At 48.1% G+C, this 25,725-nt stretch overlaps 1 protein-coding gene across 1 annotated transcript in view; it reads left to right on the forward strand.

Annotated features, from left to right (window-relative positions):
• Positions 1 to 25,725, forward strand: part of LOC140212235 (transient receptor potential cation channel subfamily M member 1-like) — a 333,942-nt gene that overhangs the window by 230,752 nt on the left and 77,465 nt on the right. Inside the window, exons 9-13 of the mRNA XM_072282961.1 lie at positions 14,256 to 14,328; positions 16,360 to 16,460; positions 20,654 to 20,803; positions 20,890 to 21,024; positions 21,704 to 21,754. Of these exons, the coding sequence (XP_072139062.1) occupies positions 14,256 to 14,328; positions 16,360 to 16,460; positions 20,654 to 20,803; positions 20,890 to 21,024; positions 21,704 to 21,754 (510 nt within the window). The remainder of the gene's footprint in view (positions 1 to 14,255; positions 14,329 to 16,359; positions 16,461 to 20,653; positions 20,804 to 20,889; positions 21,025 to 21,703; positions 21,755 to 25,725) is intronic.

Below are 25,725 nucleotides of genomic sequence, written 5' to 3' on the forward strand. Positions count from 1 at the left end.
TTGGTCTCCTAATCTGAGGAAAGACATCCTTGCCATAGAGGGAGTAAAAGAGGTTCATCAGATTGATTCCTGGGATGGCAGGACTTTCATATGATGAAAGACTGGATGAACTAGGCTTATACTCTCTGGAATTTAGAAGATTGAGGGGGGATCTGATTGAAACGTATAAAATCCTAAAGAGATTGGACAGGCTAGATGCAGGAAGATTGTTCCCGATGTTGGGGAAGTCCAGAACAAGGGGTCACAGTTTGAGGATAAAGGGGAAGCCTTTTAGGACCGAGATTAGGAAAAACTTCTTCACACAGAGAGTGGTGAATCTGTGGAATTCTCTGCCACAGGAAACAGTTGAGGCCAGTTCATTGGCTATATTTAAGAGGGAGTTAGATATGGCCTCGACACAGTGTTAACCCCCCCTTGTTCAATCCCTTCCTACCTATGTTGGTGACACTTCTCACGCTCTTAAACTTTTCGATGATTTTAAGTTCCCTGGCCCCCACCGCTTTATTTTCACCATGGAAGTCCAGTCCCTATATACTTCCATCCCCCATCAGGAAGGTCTCAAAGCTCTCCGCTTCTTTTTGAATTCCAGACCTAATCAGTTCCCCTCTACCACCACTCTGCTCCGTCTAGTGGAATTAGTCCTTACTCTTAATAATTTCTCCTTTGGCTCCTCCCACTTCATCCAAACTAAAGGTGTAGCTATGGGCACCCGTATGGGTCCTAGCTATGCCTGCCTTTTTGTTGGCTTTGTGGAACAACCTATGTTCCTTACCTATTCTGGTATCTGTCCCCCACTTTTCCTTCGCTACATCGACGACTGCATTGGTGCTGCTTCCTACATGCATGCTGAGCTCGTTGACTTTATTAACTTTGCCTCCAACTTTCACCCTGCCCTCAAGTTTACCTGGTCCATTTCTGACACCTCCCTCCCCTTTCTAGATCTTTCTGTCTCTATCTCTGGAGACACCTTATCCACTGATGTCTACTATAAGCCTACTGACTCTCACAGCTATCTGGACTATTCCTCTCCTCATCCTGTCTCTTGCAAAAATGCCATCCCCTTCTCGCAATTCCTCCGTCTCCACCGCATCTGCTCTCAGGATGAGGCTTTTCATTCCAGGACGATGGAGATTTCTTTTTTTAAAGAAAGGGGCTTCCCTTCCTCCACCATCAACTCTGCTCTGAAACGCACCTCCCCCATTTCACGCACATCTGCTCTCACTCCATCCTCCCACCACCCCATTAGGAATAGGGTTCCCCTGGTCCTCACCTACCACCCCACCAGCCTCGGGGTCCAACATATTATTCTCCGTAACTTCCGCCACCTCCAACGGGATCCCACCACTAAGCACATCTTTCCCTCCCCCCCCCCCGCTTTCCGCAGGGATCGCTCCCTACACGACTCCCTTGTCCATTCATCCCCCCCATCCCTCCCCACTGATCTCCCTCCTGGCACTTATCCTTGTAAGCGGAACAAGTGCTACACATGCCCTTACACTTCCTCCCTTACCACCATTCAGGGCTCCAGGCAGTCCTTCCAGGTGAGGCGACACTTCACCTGTGAGTCGGCTGGGGTGATATACTGCGTTCGGTGCTCCCGATGTGGCCTTCTATATCTTGACGAGACCCGACGCAGACTGGGAGACCACTTTGCTGAACACCAATGCTCTGTCTGCCAGAGAAAGCAGGATCTCCCAGTGGCTACACATTGTAATTCCACATCCCATTCCCATTCTGACATGTCTATCCACGGCCTCCTCTACTGTAAAGATGAAGCCACACTCAGGTTGGAGGAACAACACCTTGTACAGTATTCTGTCTGGGTAGCCTCCAACCTGATGGCATGAACATTGGCTTCTCTAGCTTCCACTAATGCCCCACCTCCCCCTCGTACCCCATCCGTTATTTATTTACATACACACATCCTTTCTCTCTCCTTTTTCTCCCTCTGTCCCTCTGACTATACCCCTTGCCCATCCTCTGGGTTCCCCCCCCCACCATCTTTCTCCCCGGACCTCCTGTCCCATGATCCTCTCATATCCCCTTTGCCAATCACCTGTCCAGCTGTTGGCTCCATCCCTCCCCCTCCTGTCTTCTCCATCATTTTGGATCTCCCTCTCTCCCTCCCACTTTCAAATCTCTTACTATCTCTTCCTTCAGTTAGTCCTGACGAAGAGTCTCGGCCTGAAACGTCGACTGTACCTCTTCCTAGAGATGCTGCCTGGCCTGCTGCGTTCACCAGCAACTTTGATGTGTGTTGTTAGATATGGCCCTTGTGGCTAAAGGGATCGGGGGTATGGAGAGAAGGCAGGTACAGGGTTCTGAGCTGGATGATCAGCCTTGAACGTACTGAATGGCAGTGCAGGCTCGAAGGGCCGAATGGCCTGCTCCTGCACCTATTTTCTATGTTTCTATGTTTCTACCCCATCAACTCAAATTTCATATGGCCAGCATGAAATGTAACTCCCTAAAATCAATTGCACGGGAAAACAAGTAATAAAGCAAAACATAAGAAATTAAGACACAATAAACACGTAACAGATTTGGAAAAAATAACAAGAGAGAAACAAACTAACTGAATAAACAAACACAAGAAACAAAGTAACACACATAAAAGTTGCTGGTGAATGCAGCAGGCCAGGCAGCATCTATTGGAAGAGGTACAGTCGACGTTTCGGGCCAAGACCCTTCATCAGGACTAACCGACAGAAGAACTAGTAAGAGTTTTGAAAGTGAGAGGGGGGAGGGGGAGATCTGAAATGATAGGAGAAGACAGGAGGGGAGGGATGGAGCCAAGAGCTGGACAGTTGATTGGCAAAAGTGATATGAGAGGATCATGGGACAGGAGGCCTAGGGAGAAAGAAGAGGGGGAGGTGGGGAAAAACCCAGAGGATGGGCAAGGGGTTTAGTGAGAGGGACAGAGGGAGAAAAAAGAGAGAGAGAAAAAGAATATGTGTATATAAATAAATAACGGATGGGGCACGAGGGGGAGGTGGGGCATTAGCGGAAGTTTGAGAAGTCAATGTTCATGCCATCAGGTTGGAGGCTACCCAGACAGAAAACTGTATAAGGTGTTGTTCCTCCAACCTGAGTGTGGCTTCATCTTTACAGTAGAGGAGGCCATGGATAGACATATCAGAATGGGAGTGGGACAGGGAATTAAAATGTGTGGTCACTGGGAGATCCTGCTTTCTCTGGCAGACAGAGCGTAGGTGTTCAGCGAAACGATCTCCCAGTCTGTGTTGGGTGTCGCCAATATATAGGAGGCCACATCAGGAGCACTGGACGCAGTATATCACCCCAGCCGACTGACAGGTGAAGTGTTGCCTCACCTGGAAGGACTGTCTGGGGCCCTGAATGGTGGTGAGGGAGGAAGTGTAAGGGCATGTGTAGCACTTGTTCCGCTTACAAGGACAAGTGCCAGGAGGGAGATCGTTGGGGAGAGATGGGGGGGAAACGAATGGACAAGGGAGTTGCGTAGGGAGTGATACCTGCGGAAAGCAGAGGAGGGGGGAGGGAAAGATGTGTTTAGTGGTGGGATCCTGTTGGAGGTGACGGAAGTTACGGAGGATAATATGTTGGACCCAGAGGCTGGTGGGGTGGTAGGTGAGGACAAGGGGAACCCTATTCCTAGAGGGGTGGCGGGAAGATGGAGTGAGAGAAGATATGCATGAAATGGGGGAGATGTGTTTGAGAGCAGAGTTGATGGTGGAGGAAGGGAAGCCCCTTTCTTTAAAAAAGGAGGGCATCTCCCTCGTCCTGGAATGAAAAGCCTCATCCTAACAGCAGATGCAGCGGAGACAGAGGAATTGTGAGAAGGGGATGGCATTTTTGCAAGAGACAGGGTGAGAAGAGGAATAGTCCAGATAGCTGTGAGAGTCAGTAGGCTTATAGTAGACATCAGTAGATAAGCTGTCTGCAGCGATAGAGACAGAAAGATCTAGAAAGGGGAGGGAGGTGCCGGAAATGGACCAGGTAAACCTGAGGGCAGGGTGAAAGTTGGAGGCAAAGTTAATGAAGTCAACGAGCTCAGCATGTGTGCAGGAAGCAGCGCCAATGCAGTCGTCGATGTAGCGAAGGAAAAGTGGGGGACAGATACCAGAATAGGTATGGAACATAGATTGTTCCACAAAGCTAACAAAAAGGCAGGCATAGCTCGGACCCATACGGGTGCCCATAGCTACACCTTTAGTTTGGAGGAAGTGGGAGGAGCCAAAGGAGAAATTATTAAGAGTAAGGACTAATTCCGCTAGACGGAGCAGAGTGGTGGTAGAGGGGAACTGGTTAAGTCTAGAATCCAAAAAGAAGCGGAGAGCTTTGAGACCTTCCTGATGGGGAATGGAAGTATATAGGGACTGGACATCCATGGTGAAAATAAAGCGATGGGGGCCAGGGAACTTAAAATCATCAAAAAGTTTCAGAGAAGTGTCATGAACATAGATAGGAAGGGATTGAACAAGGGGGGGATAAAACCATGTCGAGGTATGCAGAAATGAGTTCGGTGGGGCAGGAGCAAGCTGAGACAATAGGTCTGCCAGGACAGACAGGCTTGTGGATCTTGGGTAGGAGGTAGAAACGGGAAGTGCGGGGTGTAGGAACTATAAGGTTGGTAGCAGTGGATGGGAGATCCCCTGAGCGGATAAAGTCGGTGGTGGTGTGGGAGACAATGGCCTGGTGCTCCTTAGTGGGGTCACGATCGAGGGGTAAATAAGAAGAGGTATCCGCGAGTTGTCGCTGTGCCTTGACAAGGTAGAGGTCAGTACGCCATAATCTGTACGAAGTAACAGATTAGAACACAAAAGATAAAACCCAGGCTGTACTCCTGTTCCTTAAAACTTTGTATGGAACTGTAAAAACTTAAAACACAATTAATTTCTTTCAGAGAAATAGCCCACTTTCAGAGAACAACTGAGAAGGAAAAAGCAACTGGGCGGGGCCCAACACCTCCGCAGCCTCTTAAAGGCAAGTCCATGCACACACGCAAACTGATGTGTGTGGCTTCACCTGACATTCCTCCACATTGAAATCATACACAGTCTACTTACAGGAAAGAGGGATGCAGGCTGAATGACTCCCTCCCCAGAAGGATGAGGCGCAAATGTGCTAACCACCTCCTGGTTCCCACTGCTGCCAAATGTTCGCTGCTGTCCTTTTCAGGGAATCCTAAATGGAATACGAGGAATCTGGTAGAGGACAAAAGGAGCCCTTATCAGCAGAGGGCTCAAAAAATGACCCTACAGCCTCTCTTTCACGCTTTCCCAGACAATATTTCCTCCACATTGCACAGAGGGTGAGAGTGGAAGCCCCATTTACCTGCTCCTCTGGGACCCTAGCTGTGAGCAACACTAAAAACACTTCTTTACGGGACGTGTTGAATTCCCCTCTCCCCGTCTGTTTATCCACCTACATGCACACTCTTCTACATATTCTAAACTCTGTAATAATTGAGTTGCTGCCGTTGTCCAATCCCATAATGATGTATTATACTACAGCACAATACAGGCTCTTCCCCTTATGCTAAAGGGAAACCAGAAATTTTATAATATTATGATCACTCTCTCCTGAGCATTCTTTAATCACATCCAGGTCATTATACAACACCTAATCCAGAATAATCTATACCCCTAGTGCACTCAATCATAAACTGCTCTAAAAAGCCATCTCGTTTTCATTCTACAATCCCCCTCTGATTTTCCTAATCTACCTGCATATTGAAATCCCTCATGATTTCCCTGTTTATATGCCTTTTCTATCTCCCATTGTAACTCGTACCCTACATCCTGGCTATTGTTTGGAGCTTGTGTATAACTCCCTTCAGGGACTTTTTACCCTTGTAGTTTCTTAACTCTACCCACAAGGATTCTATACCTTCAGATCCTATGTCAACTTTTTCTACTGATTTGGTTTTATTTTTTGACCAACAGAGCCACTCCACTCCTGTCTACCTGCCTGTCGTTTTGATACATTGTGTGTCCTTTGACGTTAAGCTCTCAAATATGATCTTCTTTCAGCCGCAGCTCAATGATGCCCACAACATCATACCTGCCAATCTGGGACTGTGCTTCCTTATTCCATATACTGCATGCATTCAAATATAGCACTTTCAGTCCTGTACTCATCACCCTTTTTGAATTTGGTACTTTAACTCATCCCACTGACTGCAATTTTCCCTAACTTGCCTGTCCATAAGACCACAGGCTAGGAGCAGAATTAGGCCATTCAGCCCATTGAGTCTGCTCCACCATTCCATTATGGCCGATCCCAGATCCCACCCAATCCCATACACCTGCCCTCTCACCATATCCTTTAATGCCTTGACCAATCAAGAAACTATAAGATTCCACTTTTAATATACCTATGGACTTGGTTTCCACCACAATCTGTGGCAGAGCATTCCACAGATTCAGTACTCTCTGGCTTTAAAAAAAACTCCTTCTTACCTCTGTTCTAAAGGGTCGCCCCTCAATTTTGAGGCTCTGCCCTCAAGTTCTGGATATCTCCACCACAGGAAACAGCTTCTCACCTTATCTAGTCCTTCAACATTCGATAGGTTTCAATGATTCTTCCAAATTCCAGTGAGTACAGGCCCGAAGCTGCCAAACACTCCTCATATGTTAACCCCTTCATTCCTGGAATCATCCTCATGAACCTCCTGTGGACTCTCTGCAATGATAACACATCCTTCTGAGATATGGGACCCAAAACTGTCGTCAATACTTCAAGTGTCTGATAAAGCCTCAGCATTATCTCATGGCTTTTATATTCCGTTCTCCTTGAAATAAATACCAACAATTTTCCTTATTTACCACACCACCCAAGGACTCCTGAGTCCCTCTGCACCTCTGATGTTTGAACCTTCTCCCCATTTTGATAATAGTCCACACTATTGTTCCTTTTACCAAAATGCATTATCGTACATTTCCCCACACTGTATTCCATCTGCCTCTTCTTTGTCTAAGTCCTGCTGCAATCTCATTGCTTCCTCAGCACTACCTACCCCTCCACCTATCTTTGTATCATTAGCAAACTTTGCCACAAAGCCATCTATTCCATTATCCAAATCACTGACAAACAATGTGAAACGTAACGGTCCCAATACTGACCCCTGAAGAGCACCACTAGTCACTGGCAGCCAAGCAGAAAAGACCCCCTTTATTCCCATTTGCTGCCCCCTACCTGTCAGCCATTCCTCTATCCATGCCAGTTTCTTTCCTGTAACGCCGTAGGATTTTATCTTGTTAAGCAGCCTGATGTGTGGCAGCTTATCAAGTGCCTTTTGAAAATCCAAGTAAATGACATCCACTGCCTCTCCTTTGTCCACCCTCAGATATTTCCTTGAAGAACTCTAACAGATTTGTCAGGCTAGATTTCCCTTCACAGAAACCATGATGACTTTCACTTAGTTTATCATTAGTCTCCAAGTACCCTGAAACACTATCCTTAATAAAGATGGCGCCAGTAACTGGCGACTTTGTGCGTGCTCTCCCGAACAAACTGCCCTCTCCACTATCCTATATCCAAGAAACCCTTCTAAACCTCCAATCTAGCAAGATCAAGATCAACAACACCCTGGCGAAGCTACTGACCCAGCTGGAGACCACCGCGCCAGAATTACTTCTTAAACTCCAGACCGCACCTGGACCTGACCAACGAGGCCCACCACGTTCCCGGAGACCCGCGGTCTGCTACCGTGCCGGAGCGCTTGGAGACACAGCCCATTCCGATCAGCAACTCTCCGGAGCAGATGACCACACAGAAGTGATGGCGGAGACTTCAAGGTGCTCCAGACGTTTCCCCGGAGTGACCACCGTAAAGCCCCATTGGTGGCCATCCACAGCTGCCAGAAGTGAGGCCTCCGCCGCCGACCTCAGAAATCGAGCCCGAGGCTTGGCTGGAGCGGAGGCCTCCGCAACCGTGACTCGGCTTAAGGACTTGTTTCAGCCAGGAGCCCGGCCCTCCGGGATTAAGTGTCGGCTTCGGGGCCCAACCCAATCGACAGCCCGGGCCCCCGGCAGCTGGAAGTGGCAACGGAGCCTCCCCCGTTACTCGGCCCGACCTAGAGCGTCCAACGACGCAACCCGCTGGTCGACCCACACAGGACGCGTCCACCAACCTCAGGGAGCTGACAACAACACACTGCATCCTGCTGGTCAGATTGAAGCTGAAGGGCTTCAGGGTCCCTATGCCCACCATTCTACTAGCTAATGTGCAAGCCATAGAGAACAAGGTGGATGATCTTAAAGGGAGACTCACCTACTGCAGGGAGATGCAGAACTGCTGTGTATACTGTTTCACCGAGACCTGGCTCTCCCTTGCCACCCCGGACTGTGCCATCCGACCGGAGAGATTTTCGATCCATCGGATGGACCGCACGACGTCTTCAGGCAAGACGAGGGGAGGTGGTGTCTGCCTACTGATCAACACTGCATGGTGCTTGGACACAGTGGCACTGACAAGCTCCTGCAGCCCGGACCTGGAACACTTGTCGGTGAAGTGTCGTCCCTACTATCTGCCACGGGAATTCACCTCGGTTATACTGACCGCGGTCTACATTCTACCCCCCCCCCCCACCCCTGGGCAGACGTGGAGTGTGCTCTGAACATACTGTATGCCAACATCAGTGAACTTGAGACCAGGTATCCGGAGATCCGGAGACTTTGCTCATTACAGCTGGGGACTTTAACCAGGCCAGCCTCAGAAATGTGCTGCCAAAGTTATACCAACATGTCTCCTGCCCCACTAGAGGCCCGAATATACTTCACCACTGCTACACAGCAGTCAAGGATGCCTACCGTTCCATCCCATGACCTCACTTCAGAAAATCGGACCATCAGGCTGTACTCCTCCTACCGGCTTACAAACAGAAACTGAAGCAGGAGGTCACGATGTCAAAAGTAGTGTCACGTTGGATGGAGGAAACGGATGAGGCCCTCCGTGACTGCTTTGAATCGGTGGACTGGTTAGTATTCAAGGACTCAGCAGCTAACCTCGATGAGTATGCCTCAGCTGTCATGGACTTTATTTGGAAATGCACGGAGGACTGTGTGTCTCGCAAGACGATCCGGGTATTCCTAACCAGAAACCTTGGATGAATTATGAGGTCAAGTCCCTTTAAAGGCTAGAGCTGCGGCTTTTAGGTCCGGGGATACCAGTGGCTACATGGAATCCAGGTGTGAACTCCGGAAAGCCATTATGGGCGCCAAGAGGCAATATTGAGCCAAGTTGGAAGCCCAGGCTAACTAGAGGGATGCCAGTAGACTATGGCAGGGTCTAAATGAGATCACTGGGCGCAAAGAAAAGGCTGGGAATATCAATAACTGTGGCGCTTCTCTTTCTGATGAATTTAACGTATTCTACGCAAGATTCGAACCGAAGAGGAGCGTCCTGGTCCCTCTGGATGAACCAGACCTGGTGGCATCGAAATTCATCGTCACCGAGGAGGACGTTAGAAGGACCTTCCTGAAGATAAATCCAAGGAAGGTGATGGGCCCAGATGGCGTCCCAGGACGAGTTCTCCGGGCCTGTGCAAGCGAGCTAGCTGGAGTGTTTGCTGACATCTTCAACTGCTCCTTGCCTCAGTCCAAGATCCCCTCATGTTTTAAGAAGGCAACGATAATCCCAGTGCCGAAGAAGAGCAAGGTGGCATGACTGAATGACTATCGACCTGTGGCTCTGACATCAATTGCTATGAAGTGCTTCGAGAGATTGGTTATGGCACACATCAACCACAGCCTACCGATCAACCTCGACGCTTTGCAATTCGTGTATCGGAGCAACAGAACGACGGCAGATGCCATCTCTCTGGCCCTACGTTCCTCCTTAGAACACCTGGAGAATAAAGATGCATACGTAAGGCTCCTTTTCATTGACTACAGCTCTGCCTTTAATACCATCATTCCAAATAAACTGATTCCTAAGCTCCGGAACCTGGGCCTTGGCACTCAGATCTGCAGCTGGATCTTCAGCTTCCTCACAGACAGGACCCAGGCTATAAAAATAGGGGACAAGCTCTCTTCTACAATCACTCTGAGCACCGGTGCCCCACAAGGCAGCCCCCTGCTGTACTCACTGTACACCCATGATTGTGTAGCCAAGTTTCCATCAAACTCAATATGTAAGTTTGCTGATGACACAACAATTGTAGGCTGTATCTCGGGTAATGATGAGTTTGAGTACAGAGAGGAAATTAAGAACCTGGTGGCATGGTGCGAAGGCAATAACCTATCCCTCAACATCAGCAAGGCAAAGGAATTGGTTGTTGACTTCAGAAGGAGTAGCGGACTGCACGACCCAATTTACGTTGGTGGTGCGCAAGTGGAACAGGTCAAAAGCTTTAAGTTCCTCGGGGTCAATATCACAAATAACCTGACTTGGTCCAATCAAGCAGAGTTCACTGCCAAGAAGGCCCACCAGCACCTTTACTTCCTGAGAAAACTAAAGAAATTTGGCCTGTCCCCTAAAACCCTCACTAATTTTTATAGATGCACCGTAGAAAGCATTCTTCTAGGGTGTATCACAACCTGGTATGGAAGTTGTCCTGTCCAAGACCGAAAGAATCTGCAGAAGATCGTGAACACGGCGCAGCACATCACACAAACCAATCTTCCGTCCTTGGACTCACTTTACACCGCACGCTGTCAGAGCAGTGCTGCCAGGATAATCAAGGACACGACCCACCCGGCCAACACACTTTTCATCCGTCTTCCCTCCAGGAGAAGGCTCAGGAGCTTGAAGACTCGTACGGCCAGATTTGGGAACAGCTTCTTTCCAACTGTGATAAGACTGCTGAACTGATCCTGACCTGGATCTGGGCCGTACCCTCCAAATATCCGGACCTGCCTCTGGGTTTTTTTGCACTACCTCACTTTCCATTTTTCTATTTTCTATTTATGATTTATAATTTAAATTTTTAATATTTACTAATTTTAACTATTTTTAATATTTAATATTTGTAATCCAGGGAGTGGGAAGCTCAGAATCAAATATCGCTGTGATGATTGTACGTTCTAGTATTAATTGTTTGGTGACAATAAAGTATAAAGTATAATAAAGAACTCCAACACTTTCTCAACCACTGAGTTTACGTTAACTGGCCTATAATTTCCTTTCTTTTGCCTTCCTCCCTTTTAAAGAGTGGAGTGACATTTGCAATTTTCCATTCCTCCAGGACCATGCCAGAATCAAGTGATTCTTGAAAGACCATGACCAATGCATCTGCTATCTCTTCAGCAACCTCTCTCAGGACTCTGGGATGTTGTCCACCTGGTCCAGGTGACTTATCCATATTAAGCCCTTTGAGTTTGCCAAGCACTTTTTCCTTTGTAAAAGCAATGGCACTCACTCCTGCTCCCTGATACTCACGGACACACTGCCAGTGTCTTCCACAGTGAAGACAGATGCAAAGTACCCATTAAGTTCATCTGCCATTTCTTAATTCCCCCATTACTACCTCACCAGCATCACTTTCCAGTGGCCCAACATAAACTCTCACCTCCGTTTTACTCTATATAACTGAAAAATACTTTTGGTATCCTGCTTTATATTTTTGGCTAGTTTGCGCTCATAGTTCATCTCTTCCTTCTTATCGCTTTTTTAGTAGCCTTCTGTTGGATTTTAAAAGCTTCCCAATCATCTGACTTCCCACTCACTTTTGCTACATTATATACCCTTTCCTTGGCTTTTATGATCCTTAACTTCCCTTGTCAGCCACGGTTGCTTACCCTGCCATTTGAGAACTACTTAGATTAGATTACTTCTTCTGTGGGACATATCTACCCTGCACCTTGTAAACTATTCCCAGAAACTTCAGCCATCTCTGTTCTGCCATCATCCCCGCCAATATCCTCCAAACCACCTGGGCAAGCTCCACTCTCATGCCTCTGTAATTCCCTTTATTCCATTGCAATACTGATACATCTGACTTATGCTTCTCCCTCTCAAACTGAAGTATGAATTCAATCATGTTATCAACACTGCCTCCTCAGGGTTCCTTTACATTAAGCTGACTAATAAGATTTGGGTTATTGCACAACCCCCAATCTAAGATAGCCTTTCCTGGAAGATTTGGGTTATTGCACAACCCCCAATCTAAGATAGCCTTTCCCTGAGTAGGCTTGAGCGCAAGCTGCTCTAAAAAGCCACCTTGTACGCATTCAAGAAATTTCCTCTCTTGCAATCCGACACCAACCTGATTTTCCCTATTCCCTCGCGTATTGAAATCCCCCATTACAAATGTGCCATTACCCTCATTACATGCCTTTTCCAGCTCCCTTTGTAATCTCAATCACACATCTTGGCTACTATTTGGAGGCCTATATATGATTCCCATAATGTTTTTTTACTTTTACAGTTTCTTAACTCCACCCACAAAGATTCAACATTCTCTGACCCTATGTCATCTCTTTTTAATGGAATTCCATCTCTTACCAACAGAGCCACACCACATCCTATGACTTCCTGTCTGTCCTTTTGATACAAAGTATATCCTTTGATGTTAAACTCCCAACAATGACCTACTTGTAGCCAGGACTCAGTGATGCCCACAACATCATACCGACCAATCTCTAATTGTGCAACAAATTTGTCCACCTTATTCCAAATGCTATGCACATTTAAATACAGCGTCTTCAGTCCTGCATTCATCGTCCTTTTGAATATTGCCTCTACGGCACAATTTAACTCTTTGCTCTGTCTGCATTTGTACCCAATCATTGGCTTGTCCTTCCTTACATTCATGTTACATCCATCATCTACTTATAAACCTGATGGCTCATCCTCAGCTCTACCATTCTGGTTCCCATCCCCCTGCCATATTAGTTTAAACCACTCCCAACAACTCTAGTAAACCTGCTGACAAGAATATTGGTTGCCCAGGATTCAAATGTAACCCATCCCTTTTGTACAGGTCCCACCCGCCTGACTTTCCCTAACAAGCCAAAGGTCATTGAGCTGCAGGTCCAGTTCCCTAACACGGTCTCTAAGGAGCTGCATCTTGATGCATCTGACACATGTAGTCATCAGGGAGGCTGGGAATCTCCTGGAAATGCCACATCTGACACACATAACAGAACATTGACACTGTAGACATGCCCCCTATTCTCTCAAGAGTTAAATAAGAAAAAAAGAAATAAGGAATGAGCTTACCTACTTACCTTGCCTCTACCTGTTCTTGCCAAAGGCCCGTTGAGCCATAGCCTTAGCACTCTGTTAACAACTGCTCCCACAAAGATTACTCTGCTTGACGATACCCCTCTTTTATGAAGACTGGATTTTTAAGGTCTTCGCTGGACTTGTGCAGGAGAGCTTCTACTGCGTCTGCGCAGTACTCCTATCAAAGACTGCCTTTGAAAAATCTTCCTGCTTTTCTTTTCTTGCTCTCAGTCTCACTACACACTGCCTCTGCCCACCCCATCGCTTTGTTTCCCATCCCCCTGCCAGATTAGTTTAAATGATCTCCAACAGCTCTGGCAAACCTGCCTGCAAGGAGACTGGTTCCTCTTGTTTCAGCTGTAAATTGTCCCTTTTGTACAGGTCGTAGCTTCTCCAGAGGAGATCCCAAAGATCCAGAAACCTAAAACCATGCCCCCTGCACCAATTCCTTAGGCACTTATTCATTTACCAACTCAACCTATTCTTACCCTCAGTCAGTAATCCAGAGATGACTACCCTGCGTTTCAGCTTTCTGTCTAACTTCCTAAATTCTCTCTTCAGCATATTCTCCCTTTTCCTACCTATGTCATTGTTTTCAGTATCCACAAGGACTTCCAGTGCTCCCCCTCCCCCATCAACTCGATCCAAGACATCCCTGACGCTGGCACTTGGGTGGCAACATACTATCTGGGTATCTCTCCCACATCCACGGAATCTCCTTTCTGCTCTAATTACGGAATCCCCTCTCACCACTGCATTCCTCTTTTCCACCCTTCCCATTAGAGAGCCTCAGAGTCTGTCACTGCAGCTTCCTCCTTGCAGTCCCCCTCCTCACCTTAACAGTATCCTTCAACCTCTGCCATTCCAGAGAATACAACCTCTCATTATAGCACGTCCTGTAATCCAGACAGCATCCTGCACTCTCTCAACATCCTTTCTATAATGGGGTGGCCAGAGCCATTATCTGGTTTGTGGTAAAGCCACAAGATGTTGCTTTTACCTTACCTTTCCTATGCTGGTGACCTGGTGGCCCACTTCCTGGAATTCCATTAATCCTCTGTTTAGCAAATGTCTCTGCCTGGTGATGACTCCAGTCTGTACTGCAGATCACTGTGTTTCGAATGGGTTCGGAGGGGCAGCAGGACATCGACCTTGCAATCTTAACAGCGTTACTGAAAGGTGAGTGCTCCCAGACTTTGAGAAACTTGTATTATTCTTTGTATTAAGGTGCTGTGGCAGCGCAGTGGTTAGCACAATGTACAACACTTTAACAGCTCAGGGCGTTCACGAATACGGAGTTCAGTTCAAACGTTGAAGGTACGTTTACTATGTAAGCAGTATACAGTTCCTGCAGGCAGCCGCGAAATGAAGCAACACCATGGAACCTGTCCATCGTTCACCCAACACACAAGAAAAGAACAAATTGCACAAGCAGACAATACGTAAACGTCAAGTAGTCATACAGGAGTCTTCAGTTTAGTTCAGTTCAACGTCGTGCCACTAGCCCACTGCAGGCCACATGGCAAAGAATTCTTTGCCAGTGCCCTAGACCATATCAATCATCCAAATCAAACCACTGAAAAATAACTAAAAAATAGTATACCCAGAATCCAGGAACACATGCATCATTAATCCCATAGTCCCCCAAGATGAGCGCACAGCCTCACTTACCAACCCTTGCCATGTGAATCCCAAGACTCCTGCACTCTCCTCTGACAGCAGCTAGTGAGAGGGGGAGGAAGATCAGTTAAATGCAGGCAGATGGCGCCGAACACTCGCACATCCTCCACACTTATCCTTGTCAACTACAACCTTGCTCGGTGCCTCAATCGGAGAAAAGCAGTGGAGTCAATCGTGGGCTCACGCCCTGTGTCCAGGCTACGCACTCTGCTCCAAACCTCACCAAACTCCCTTGGAGTCAGCAAAGCACAAAATCACTCAGTCAGTCCAAAAACACACTGAAAATGTAAATTACAGGTTCCAGTTACACACAGCTTTGTAGTAGATTCATATTTGAAAGAAAGTGAAGTAAAAGAAACAGTTTTGTGAGCTGTCTGCAGGTTGCTTGCATTGTTCACTGGCGCTTTCAGTACGTCCTCCCTGTGGGCTCTCTGTAGGTCCTCCAGTTTCCTCCCACAGTCCAAACGATATACTGGGTAGGTTACTTGGTCATTGTAAGGTTAATTGGTCATTGATTAGGTTAGGGTTGACCAGATTTGTTGGATGTTGCTGAGGCAATGTAGCTTGCAGGGCTGGAAGGACCCACCTGGTGCTGTACTAACAAGCTAGCGGACTGATTAAACAAACAAACAAGTAAATACGTCTCTCAGTGCTCCCAGCGGTTCTCTCGTCGGTCCTCCACATGTGTTAGACCAGCTCACAAATGGTCCCATCTGCTCTCCACGTGTGTTAGACCAGCTCACAAATGCTCCTGTCAGCTCTCCATGTGCGTTACACCAGTTCACAAATGGTCCTGTCAGTTTTCCACTTGTGTTAGACCAGCTTCCAAATGGTCCTGTCAGTTCCCCATGTGCGTTAGACCAGTTCACAAATGGTCCCACCTGTTCTCCATGTGTGTTAGACCAGCTTCCAAATGGTCCTGTCTGTTCTCCATGTGTGTTAGACCAGCTCACAAATGGTCCTGTCAGTTCTCCACGTGCGTTAGACCAGTTCACAAATGGTCCCATCTGCTCTCCATGTGTGTTAGACCAGCTCACAAATGCTCCTGTCAGCTCTCCATGTGCATTACACCAGTTCACAAATGGTCCTGTCAGTTTTCCACTTGTGTTAGACCAGCTTCCAAATGGTCCTGTCAGTTCCCCATGTGCGTTAGACCAGTTCACAAATGGTCCCACCTGTTCTCCATGTGTGTTAGACCAGCTTCCAAATGGTCCTGTCTGTTCTCTATGTGTGTTAGACCACGTGGGTTAGCATGGAGCAGGGGCTGAATGTGGGTCTGATGGGAAGGCCAGGGATTTGCAGTGGATTAGAGAGATAGGGTGGGTGAAGTTTACGGACAAAGACTGAGAGGGGATGATTGTGAGGTCAGAGTGGGCGTGTGTGTGTGAGATTAAGGGTGGGAATCATTGTAATGTTTGCAGTGAGGTGAGCTTCTTGACAAATGACAGGTATACAAAGAGGGTTTCTCAGTTACACGCAGATTTCCAGGGATTATCTTTCAATACTAACCATTTGTTTCTCTCCTTCCAGGTACAAATGCATCAGCCCCAGACCAGCTGAGCCTGGCTATGGCCTGGAACAGGGTGGACATTGCCCATAATCACATCTTTGTCTTTGGGAAATACTGGCCGGTAAACCCTTTCACATTTTCTCAAGCTGCAACTTTCAGAGGAAGCAAGGCCCAGTTAATGTCTTCACTGAAATCCATACCATAAGGACATGGTGTAATAAACAGATGCTCTGCCTGTCAACAAGATCATGGATAATGTTTATCATCAGTGGCACTTCCCTTCACTAGTTCCATTCCGATCCCTACACTAATTCCATTCTGATTCCCTTCACTATTTCTATTCCGATCCCTACACTAATTCCATTCCGATTCCTACACTAATTCCATTCCGATTCCCTACACTAATTCTTTTCCAATTCCCTACACTAATTCTGTTCCAATTCCCTACACTAATTCCATTCCGATTCCCTACACTAATTCCATTCCGATTCCTTACACCAATTCCATTCCAATCCCTACACCAGTTCCACTCCGATCCCTACACCAGTTGCATTCCGATTCCCTACACTAATTCCATTCTGATTCCCTACACTAATTCCTTTCCGATTCCCTAAACTAATTCCATTCCAATTCCCTACACTAATTCCATTCTGATCCCTACACTATTTCCATTCCGATCCCTACACTAGTTGCATTCCGATCCCTACACTATTTCCATTCTGATCCCTACACTAATTCCATTCTAATCCCTACACTAATTCCATTCCAATTCCCTGCAATAATTCCATTTCAATCCCTACACTATTTCCATTCCGATCCCTACACTAATTCCATTCCGATCCCTACACTAATTCCATTCTGATTCCCTACACTAATTCTTTTCCGATTCCCGACACTAATTCCATTCCAATTCCCTACACTAATTCCATTCCGATTCCCTACACTAATTCCATTCGGATTCCCTACACCAATTCCATTCCGATTCCTACACCAGTTCCATTCCGATTCCTACACCAATTGCATTCCGATTCCTACACCAGTTCCATTCCGATTCCTACACCAATTGCATTCCGATTCCCTACACTAATTTTATTCCGATCCCTACACTAATTCCATTCTGATCCCTACACTAGTTCCATTCAGATCCTCTACACTAATTCCATCCTGATTCCCTACACTAACTCCAATTCGATCCCTACACTAATTCCATTCCAATTCCCTACACTAACCTCATTCCTTGTTTCGCTCTCTAACCCCAATTCCATGATTCCCTACTCTAACCTTATTCCTTGATTACCTTCACTAACCCCATGCCAAATCCCGACACTAACCCTTTTCCCATTCCCTGCAGCAACCCCACTCCTTGATTCCCTGCTGCAACCCAATTCCCTGATTCCCTACACTAACCCCATTCTGATTTTCTGCACTAACCCCACTCCCTGTTTCCACACACTAACACTACACTAATTCCATTCCAATTTCCTACACTAACCTTGTTCCCTGATTTCCTACACTAACCACATTCCAATTTCCTGCAGTAACCCCAATCCCTGATTCCCGACATTAATACCATTCCAATTCCCTGACTAACCGCATTCCCTGATTCCTGACATTAATCCCATTCCAATTCCCTGCACTAACCCCATTCCCTGTTTCCTGACATTAATCTCATTCCATTTCCCTGCACTAACCCCATTCCCTGTTTCCTGACATTAATCCCATTCCATTTCCCTGCACTAACCCTATTCCTATTCTGTACACTGCCTGCATACCCTGATTCATTACAACTGTCTTGTTCCAATTCTCTTATCTAACCCCATTCCCTGATTCCCTACACCAACTCCATTCCCTGGTTCCCTACACTAATCCCATTCCAATTTTCTACACTGACCCATTTCCTGTACCCGACACCAATGCTGTTCCCTGACTCCCTACACTAATCACATTCCAATTCCCTGCACTAACCCCATTCCCTGATTCCCTACACTAACCCTATTCCATGAATTCCTACGCTTGCCTATTGCAATTCTGTACACTAATCCTTGCATCTTTTGGGAATTGTATATATTTCGATCAGATGAATTCCCGTTCTCTGAGACTCGAGGGAGTGTGTATAACCTGTCCTGTAACATCTGTTCCTCGAATCAATCTGTTGAAGGTTACCTGCACTCTGTCATAAGTACATCCTTCCTTGTGTATGGAGACCAGTCTTGAATATAATCTTCCAGTTCAACTGTCTCCAGTGTGTGATATCATTCCGTAGAGAGTCTTTCCTGATTACTCTCCTGTCCTGGTCATGAAAGATTCCATAACCTCTTCCATCCTAATTGCCTGCTTGTTCCGCCCATTCTGTCTCAATTCATCCATCCCACAGAACTGTCTCAGGGCTAGTCCTGCCCCTACTTCGGAAGTATCACCCCACTGTGTTATCTCCACAATACCAGCCCTGACACCTCTTCACCGTTTAACACTGTCTCCCCAGCAATGCAGTGCTTCCGACTGCCCCCGCAGTCACTGCCCCTACCCTCCAGTCACTGCCCTTCCTTCCAGTCGCTGCCCATCCCCAGTCACTACCCCTCCCCAGTCACTGCCCCTCCCCAGTCACTGTCCCTCCCCAGTCGCTCCCCCTCCCCAGTCGCTGCCCCTCCCTCCAGTCACTGCCCCTCCCTCCAGTCACTATCCCCCCATCGCTGTCCCTCCCTACAGTCACGACCCCTCCCTCCAGTCGCTGCCCCTCCCTCCAGTCACTACCCCTCCCTCCAGTCACTGCCCCTCCCTCCAGTCACTATCCCCCCATCGCTGTTCCTCCCTACAGTCACTGCCCCTCCCTCCAGTCACTATCCCCCCATCGCTGTTCCTCCCTACAGTCACGACCCCTCCCTCCAGTTGCTGCCCCTCCCTCCAGTCACTACCCCTCCCTCCAGTCACTGCCCCTCCTTCCAGTCACTGCCCCTCCCTCCAGTCACTACCCCTCCCCAGTCACTGTTCCTTCCTCAGTCACTGTCCCTCCCCAGTCGCTGCCCCTCCCCAGTCGCTGTCCCTCCCCAGTCACTGCCCCCCAGTCGCAGACCCTCCCCAGTCACTACCCCTCCCCAGTCGCTGCCCCTCCCTCCAGTCACTGCCCCTCCCCAGTCACTGTCCCTCCACCAGTCGCTCCCCCTCCCCAGTCGCTGCTCCTCCCTACAGTCACTACCCCTCCCTCCAATCGCTGCCCCTCCCCAGTCACTGTCCCTCCCCAGTTGCTGCCCCTCCCACCAGTCACTACCCCTCCCCAGTCGCTGCCCCCCCAGTCACTACCCCTCCCTCCAGTCACTCCCCCTCCCCAGTCGCTGCCCCTCCCTCCAGTCACTACCCCTCCCCAGTCGCTGCCCCTCCCTCCGGTCACTGCCCCTCCCTCCAGTCACTGTCCCTCCCCAGTCACTCCCCCTCCCCAGTCAGTGCCCCTCCCCAGTCACTACCCCTCCCCAGTCGCTGCCCCTCCCTCCAGTCACTGTCCCTCCCCAGTCACTACCCCTCCCTCCAGTCACTGTCCTTCCCCGGTCACTACCCCTCCCCACTCACTGCCCCTCCGCAGTCACTACCCCTCCCCAGTCACTACCCCTCTCCAGTCGCTCCCCCTCCCCAGTCACTGCCCCTCCCCAGTCGCAACCCCTCCCCAGTCGCTGCCCCTCCCCAGTCACTGCCCCTCCCCAGTCACTACCCCTCCCCAGTCACTACCCCTCCCCAGTTGTTGTCCCTCCACAGTCACTACCCCTCCCTCCAGTCACTGTCCCTCTCCAGTCACTGCCCCTCCCCAGTCGCTGCCCCTCCCCAGTCGCAGCCCCTCCGCAGTCACTACGCCTCCCCAGTCACTGCCCCTCCCCAGTCATTGCCCTTCCCTAGTCGCCGCCCCTCCCCAGTCACTGCCCCCCAGTCACTGTCCCTCCCCAGTCACTGTCCCTCCCCAGTCGCTGCCCCTCTCTAGTCACTGTCTCTCCCAGTCACTACCCCTCCCCAGTCACTGTCCCTCCCCAGTCGCTGCCCCTCTCTAGTCACTGTCTCTCCCAGTCACTACCCCTCCCCAGACACTACCCCTCCCCAGTCGCTGTCTCTCTCAGTCACTACCCCTCCCCAGTCACTACCCCTCCCCAGTCGCAGCCCCTCTCCAGTCGCTGTCTCTCCCAGTCACTACCCCTCCCCAGTCGCTGCTGAAGTTGGTGTCTGAGTTACTGCTGAGCAAAGGTGCAGAGAATTAGGGGGAAGAGTTTGGAATCACCATCGGGATCTGGATGAAGATGCCACAGACTGGCTCTTTGTGTTGATTTTCTGTTCTAGCCAGTGGGCAGTAGCTCTGTATCCGCTGCTCGGCAATCAAGGAAGTCTGTAAAACAGCGAATGACCAAAGGGAAAGGCAAAGGGAAGAAGAAGGGGAAGGAAGAGGTGAAGGAGGAAACTGACCCGCGGAAGCTGGAGCTGCTCAACTGGGTAAGGATGGCTGTGCGTGTCAGCTGACCTCCTGTTACCTGCCTAAGCGTGCCCGGGTCAGCTGCTAATGCTCCTCTGCCCTGCAGGTGCACTCACTGGAACAAGCCATGATTGACGCATTGGTCTTGGACCGGGTCGACTTTGTGAAGCTGCTGATCGAGAATGGGGTGAACATCCACAACTTCCTAACTATCCCTCGCCTTGAAGAGTTGTACAACACTGTAAGTGCAGCACTCCAACACCGTCCCACTCCTACAGTGGGTGAGGTGATAACAACAAGCTGTATGGAAACCAGCTCAACTCCCCCTTCAGTCATGTAGTCTCACTTCGTCCATCTCACTCACCCACCATCACTCTCCCTCCCATCACTGTCTCTCCTCAATCCACCATTACACTCTTGTCACTTTAATTCTTCATCAATCCTCACTCAAAAATCTGCCTTTTCTCACTCCCCTTTTTATTCCTCACAATCTCCTCTCTCACCCTCTCCCCTCTGCCTCGATCCCCTCTCTAAACCCCTCCCTACAGTTCCCATCTCTCTGCCTTCACACTTACTCTTGCCCCCTTCGTTGCCCTTCTGGACCTCCCCATAATTGCTTCCACTCTCCTCTCTCACACTCACCACTCCCCCTTCTCTCACTATCTCCCTCTCTCCCTCCCCCTCCCTCTCCCCCCTCTCTGCCTCTCTCTCACACCACTAAAAAACTCCTGGCTCTTCCAAAAAAGCTGAGGAAACTCTCACACTGAGAATTACTGTGAGGGAGAATTTAAGCCATCACTAGTGGTGCCTGTGTTGAGCTCGGGCCGCCTGCTGGGGCTGAGGTGAGGACAGTGAGGTGGTGAGGGCAGAGGGAGAGGGACATTGAAGTGAGTGGCTAAGGATTATCTGTTTTATTCCAGAGACTTGGGCCTCCCAATACACTGCATTACCTGGTCAGGGATGTGAAAAAGGTAAGCAATTGACTCTGGGATTATCTCCCACAGTGCCTTCATGTGAACCAAGACTCTGTGTGTGGGGCAGTAGGCAGAGTTGTATTGCAGTTCAGATAAAACAACATGGAATCTCAAAAACGTTTGACTTGTTTATGTGTTTGTGCGTAAAGACATGATATCAATTCAATTTTTAAAAGCAAAAGAGAGTAGCCTCTGGGAGGAGATCTGCTTAGTGTGAACCCGCAACAGGCAGAGTTTCATTCCCTGGTCCCTGGTGGATCAACAGGATGTATTTATTTATTTCCCTTTTTTTTGGTCATCACTGGCAAGGCCAGTATTAATTGCCCATCCCTAATTGCCCTTGAGAATCCAATTGGAGTTCAGGATTCATCAGCAAGGTCAAATAAAAATAGGGCAGGGGCAAGCAATCAGCCACTGTAGGAGTGGAACGGTGTTGGAGCGGGACAGTGTTAGAGTGGGAAGACTTTTGGCTTTGGCTCAACAGGCTTGGGCAATAACAGGTGTGGGCAACATAAGTATCTAGTAAACTTTTTCTTGCTCATTCTTCATTTGTTAGTGTATAGTTAGGGCAGTAAGAATTACTCCAGTGACCAGTGTTTTCTTCTTTGTGTGAGATGTGGGAATTCTGGGACCTCTAGCATCCTGGATAACCATATCTGCACAAAGTGCACCAAGCTCAGCTCCTCAGAGAACGTGTTAAAGAACTGGAGCTGCAACTCAATGACCTTCAGCTCGTAAGAAAAACTGAGTAGCGACAAGGAGGTAGTCACCCCAGGTTGCAAGAGGCAGGTGGATGGGTGACTGTCAGGAGAGGAAAGGGGAATAGGTAGCCAGTACAGAGTACCCCTGTGGGAGTTGCCCTCAATAACAAGTATGTCATTTTGGATCCGCAAACACGAGGAAATCTGCAGATGCTGGAAATTCAAGCAGCACACACAAAATGCTGGTGAACGCAGCAGGCCAGGCAGCATCTCTAGGAAGAGGTACAGTCAACGTTTCGGGCCGAGACCCTTCATCAGGACTAACTGAAGGAAGAGATAGTAAGAGATTTGAAAGTGGGAGGGGGGAGGGAGAGCTCTGAAATGATAGGAGAAGACAGGAGAGGGAGGGATGGAGCTAAGAGCTGGAAAGTTGATTGGCAAAAGGGATACAGAGCTGGAGAAGGGAGAAGATCATGGGACAGGAGGCCTGGGGAGAAAGAAAGGGGGAGGGGAGCCCAGAGGAAGATGGAGAGCAGGAAAGGAGTGATTGTGAGAGGGACAGAGAGAGAGAGAAAAAAAAGGAGGGGATTAATTAATTAATTAATAAGGAAGGGATGGGGTAAGAAGGGGAGGTGGGGCATTAGTGGAAGTTTGAGAAATCAATGTTCATGCCATCAGGTTGGAGGCTACCCAGACGGATTATAAGGTGTTGTTCCTCCAACCTGAGTGTGGCTTCATCTTGACAGTAGAGGAGGCCATGGATTGACATATCAGAATGGGAATGGAACGTGGAAGTAAATTGTGGGGCCACTGGGAGATCCTGCTTTCTCTGGCGGACAGAGCGTAGGTGTTCAGTGAACCGGTCTCCCAGTGTGCATCGGGTCTGTTCCAGGGTTCCAATGTTTCAGACGTGATAGAGGCAGAGAAATGAAGAGTGTGGGGGGGTGGGGGTGGCATTGCTAGTCAGGGAAAATGTTACCGCAGTGCTCAGGCAGGACAGATTAGAGGGCTTGACTACCGAGGCCATATGGGTGGAGCTGAGAGACAGGAAAGGTATGACCACATTAATGGGGTTGTATTATAGACCACCCAATAGTCAGCGAGAATTGGAGGAGCAAATCTGCAGAGAGATAGCAGATAACTGCAGGAAACATAAAGTTGTGATAATAGGGGATTTTAATTTTCCACATATTGATTGGGATTCCCATACTGTTAAAGGTCTAGACGGGTCAGAGTTTGTAAAATGTGTTCAGGAAAGTTTTCTAAATCAATATATAGAGGTATCAATAGTGAGGATGCAATATTAGATCTCCTATTAGGAAACAAGTTAAGACAGGTGATGGAAGTCTGTGTAGGGGAACACTTTGGTTCCAGTGATCATAACACCAATAGTTTAAACTTGATCTTGGATAAAGATAGTTCTGGTCCCCGGGTTGAGGTTCTAATCTGGATAAAGGCCAAATTTGATGAAATGAGAAAGGTTCTGAAGAGTGTGGATTGGGACAGGTTGTTCTCTGGCAAGGATGTGATTGGTAAGTAGGAGGCCTTCAAAGGAGAAATTGTGAGAGTGCAAAGTTTGTATGTTCCTGTCAGGATTAAAGGCAAAGTGAATAAGAATAAGGAATCTTGGTTCTCAAGGGATATTGGAACTCTGATAAAGAAGAAGAGAGAGATATATGACATGTAAAGGAAACGGAGCAAATAAGGTGCTTGAGGAGTATAAAAAGTGCAAAAAATACTTAAAGAAATCAGGAGGGCTAAAAGAAGACATGAGGTTGCTTTGGCAGTCAAGGTGAAGGATAATCCAAAGAGCTTCTACAGGTATATTAAGAGCAAAAGGATAGTAAGGGATAAAATTGGTCCTCTTGAAGATCAGAGTGGTCGGCTATGTATGGAACCAAAAGAAATGGGGGAAATCTTAAATGGTCTTTTTGCATCTGTTTTTACTAAGGAAACTGGAAATAAGGCAAACAAGTAGTGAGGTCATGGAACCTATACAGATTGAAGAGGAGGAAGTGCTTGCTATCTTGAGGCAAATCAGAGTAGATAAATCCCTAGGACCTGACAGAGTATTCCCTCAGACCTTGAAGGAGACTAGTGTTGAAATTGCAGGGGCCCTGGCAGATATATTTAAAATGTCGGTATCTACGGGTGAGGTGCCGGAGGATAGCTCATGTTGTTCCGTTGTTTAACAAAGGCTCTAAAAGTAATCCGGGAAATTATAGGCCAGTAAATTTGACGTCGGTAGTAGGTAAATTATTGGAAGGAGTACTAAGAGATAGAATCTACAAGTATTTGGATAGACAGGGACTTATTAGGGAGAGTCAACATGGCTTTGTGCACGGTAGGTCATGTTTAACAAATCTATTAGAGTTTTTCGAAGAGGTTACCAGGAAAGTGGATGACGGGAAGACAGTGGATGTTGTCTACATGGACTTCAGTAAGGCCTTTGACAAGGTCCTGCATGGGAGGTTCATTAGGAAGATTCAGTCGCTAGGTATACATGGAGAGGTAGTAAATTGGGTTAGACATTGGCTCAATGGAAAAAGCCAGAGAGTGGTAGTAGAGGATTGCTTCTCCGAGTGGAGGCCTGTGACTAGTGGTGTGCCACAGGGATCAGTGCTGGGTCCATTGTTATTTGTCATCTATATCAATGATCTGGATGATAATGTGGTAAGTTGGATCAACAAATTTGCTGATGATACAAAGATTGGAGATGTAGTGGACAGTGAGGAAGGATTTCAAAGCTTGCAGAGGGATTTGGACCAGCTGGAAAAATGGGCTGAAAAATCGCAGATCGAGTTTTAATACAGACAAGTGTGAGGTATTGCACTTTGGAAGGACAAACCAGGGTAGAACATACAAGGTAAATTAAATAAGAAGAACAAAGAGAGAGAAAAAAAGTGGTGAGGTAGTGTTCATGGATTTAATGTCCATTCAGAAATTTGATGGCAGAAGAGAAGAAGCTGTTCCTGAATTGGTGAGTGTATGCCTTCAGGCTCCTATACCTCCTCCCTGATGGTAGCCATGAGAAGAGGGCATGCCTTGCGTGATGGGGGTCCTTAATGATGGATGCCGCCTTTTTGAGGCACCCCTTCCTGAAAAGATGTCCTGGTCACTGTGCATGATGGAGATGACTGAGTTTACAACTTTCTGCAGCTTATTTCAATCCTGTGCAGTCCCCCCCAGCCCCCCCCCCAATACCAGGGGGTGATGCAGCCAGTTAGAATGTTCTCCACAGTACAACTTAGAAATTTGCAAGTGTCT

This window comes from Mobula birostris, chromosome 18 (assembly GCF_030028105.1).
Source record: "Mobula birostris isolate sMobBir1 chromosome 18, sMobBir1.hap1, whole genome shotgun sequence".
NCBI lineage: Eukaryota > Metazoa > Chordata > Chondrichthyes > Myliobatiformes > Myliobatidae > Mobula > Mobula birostris.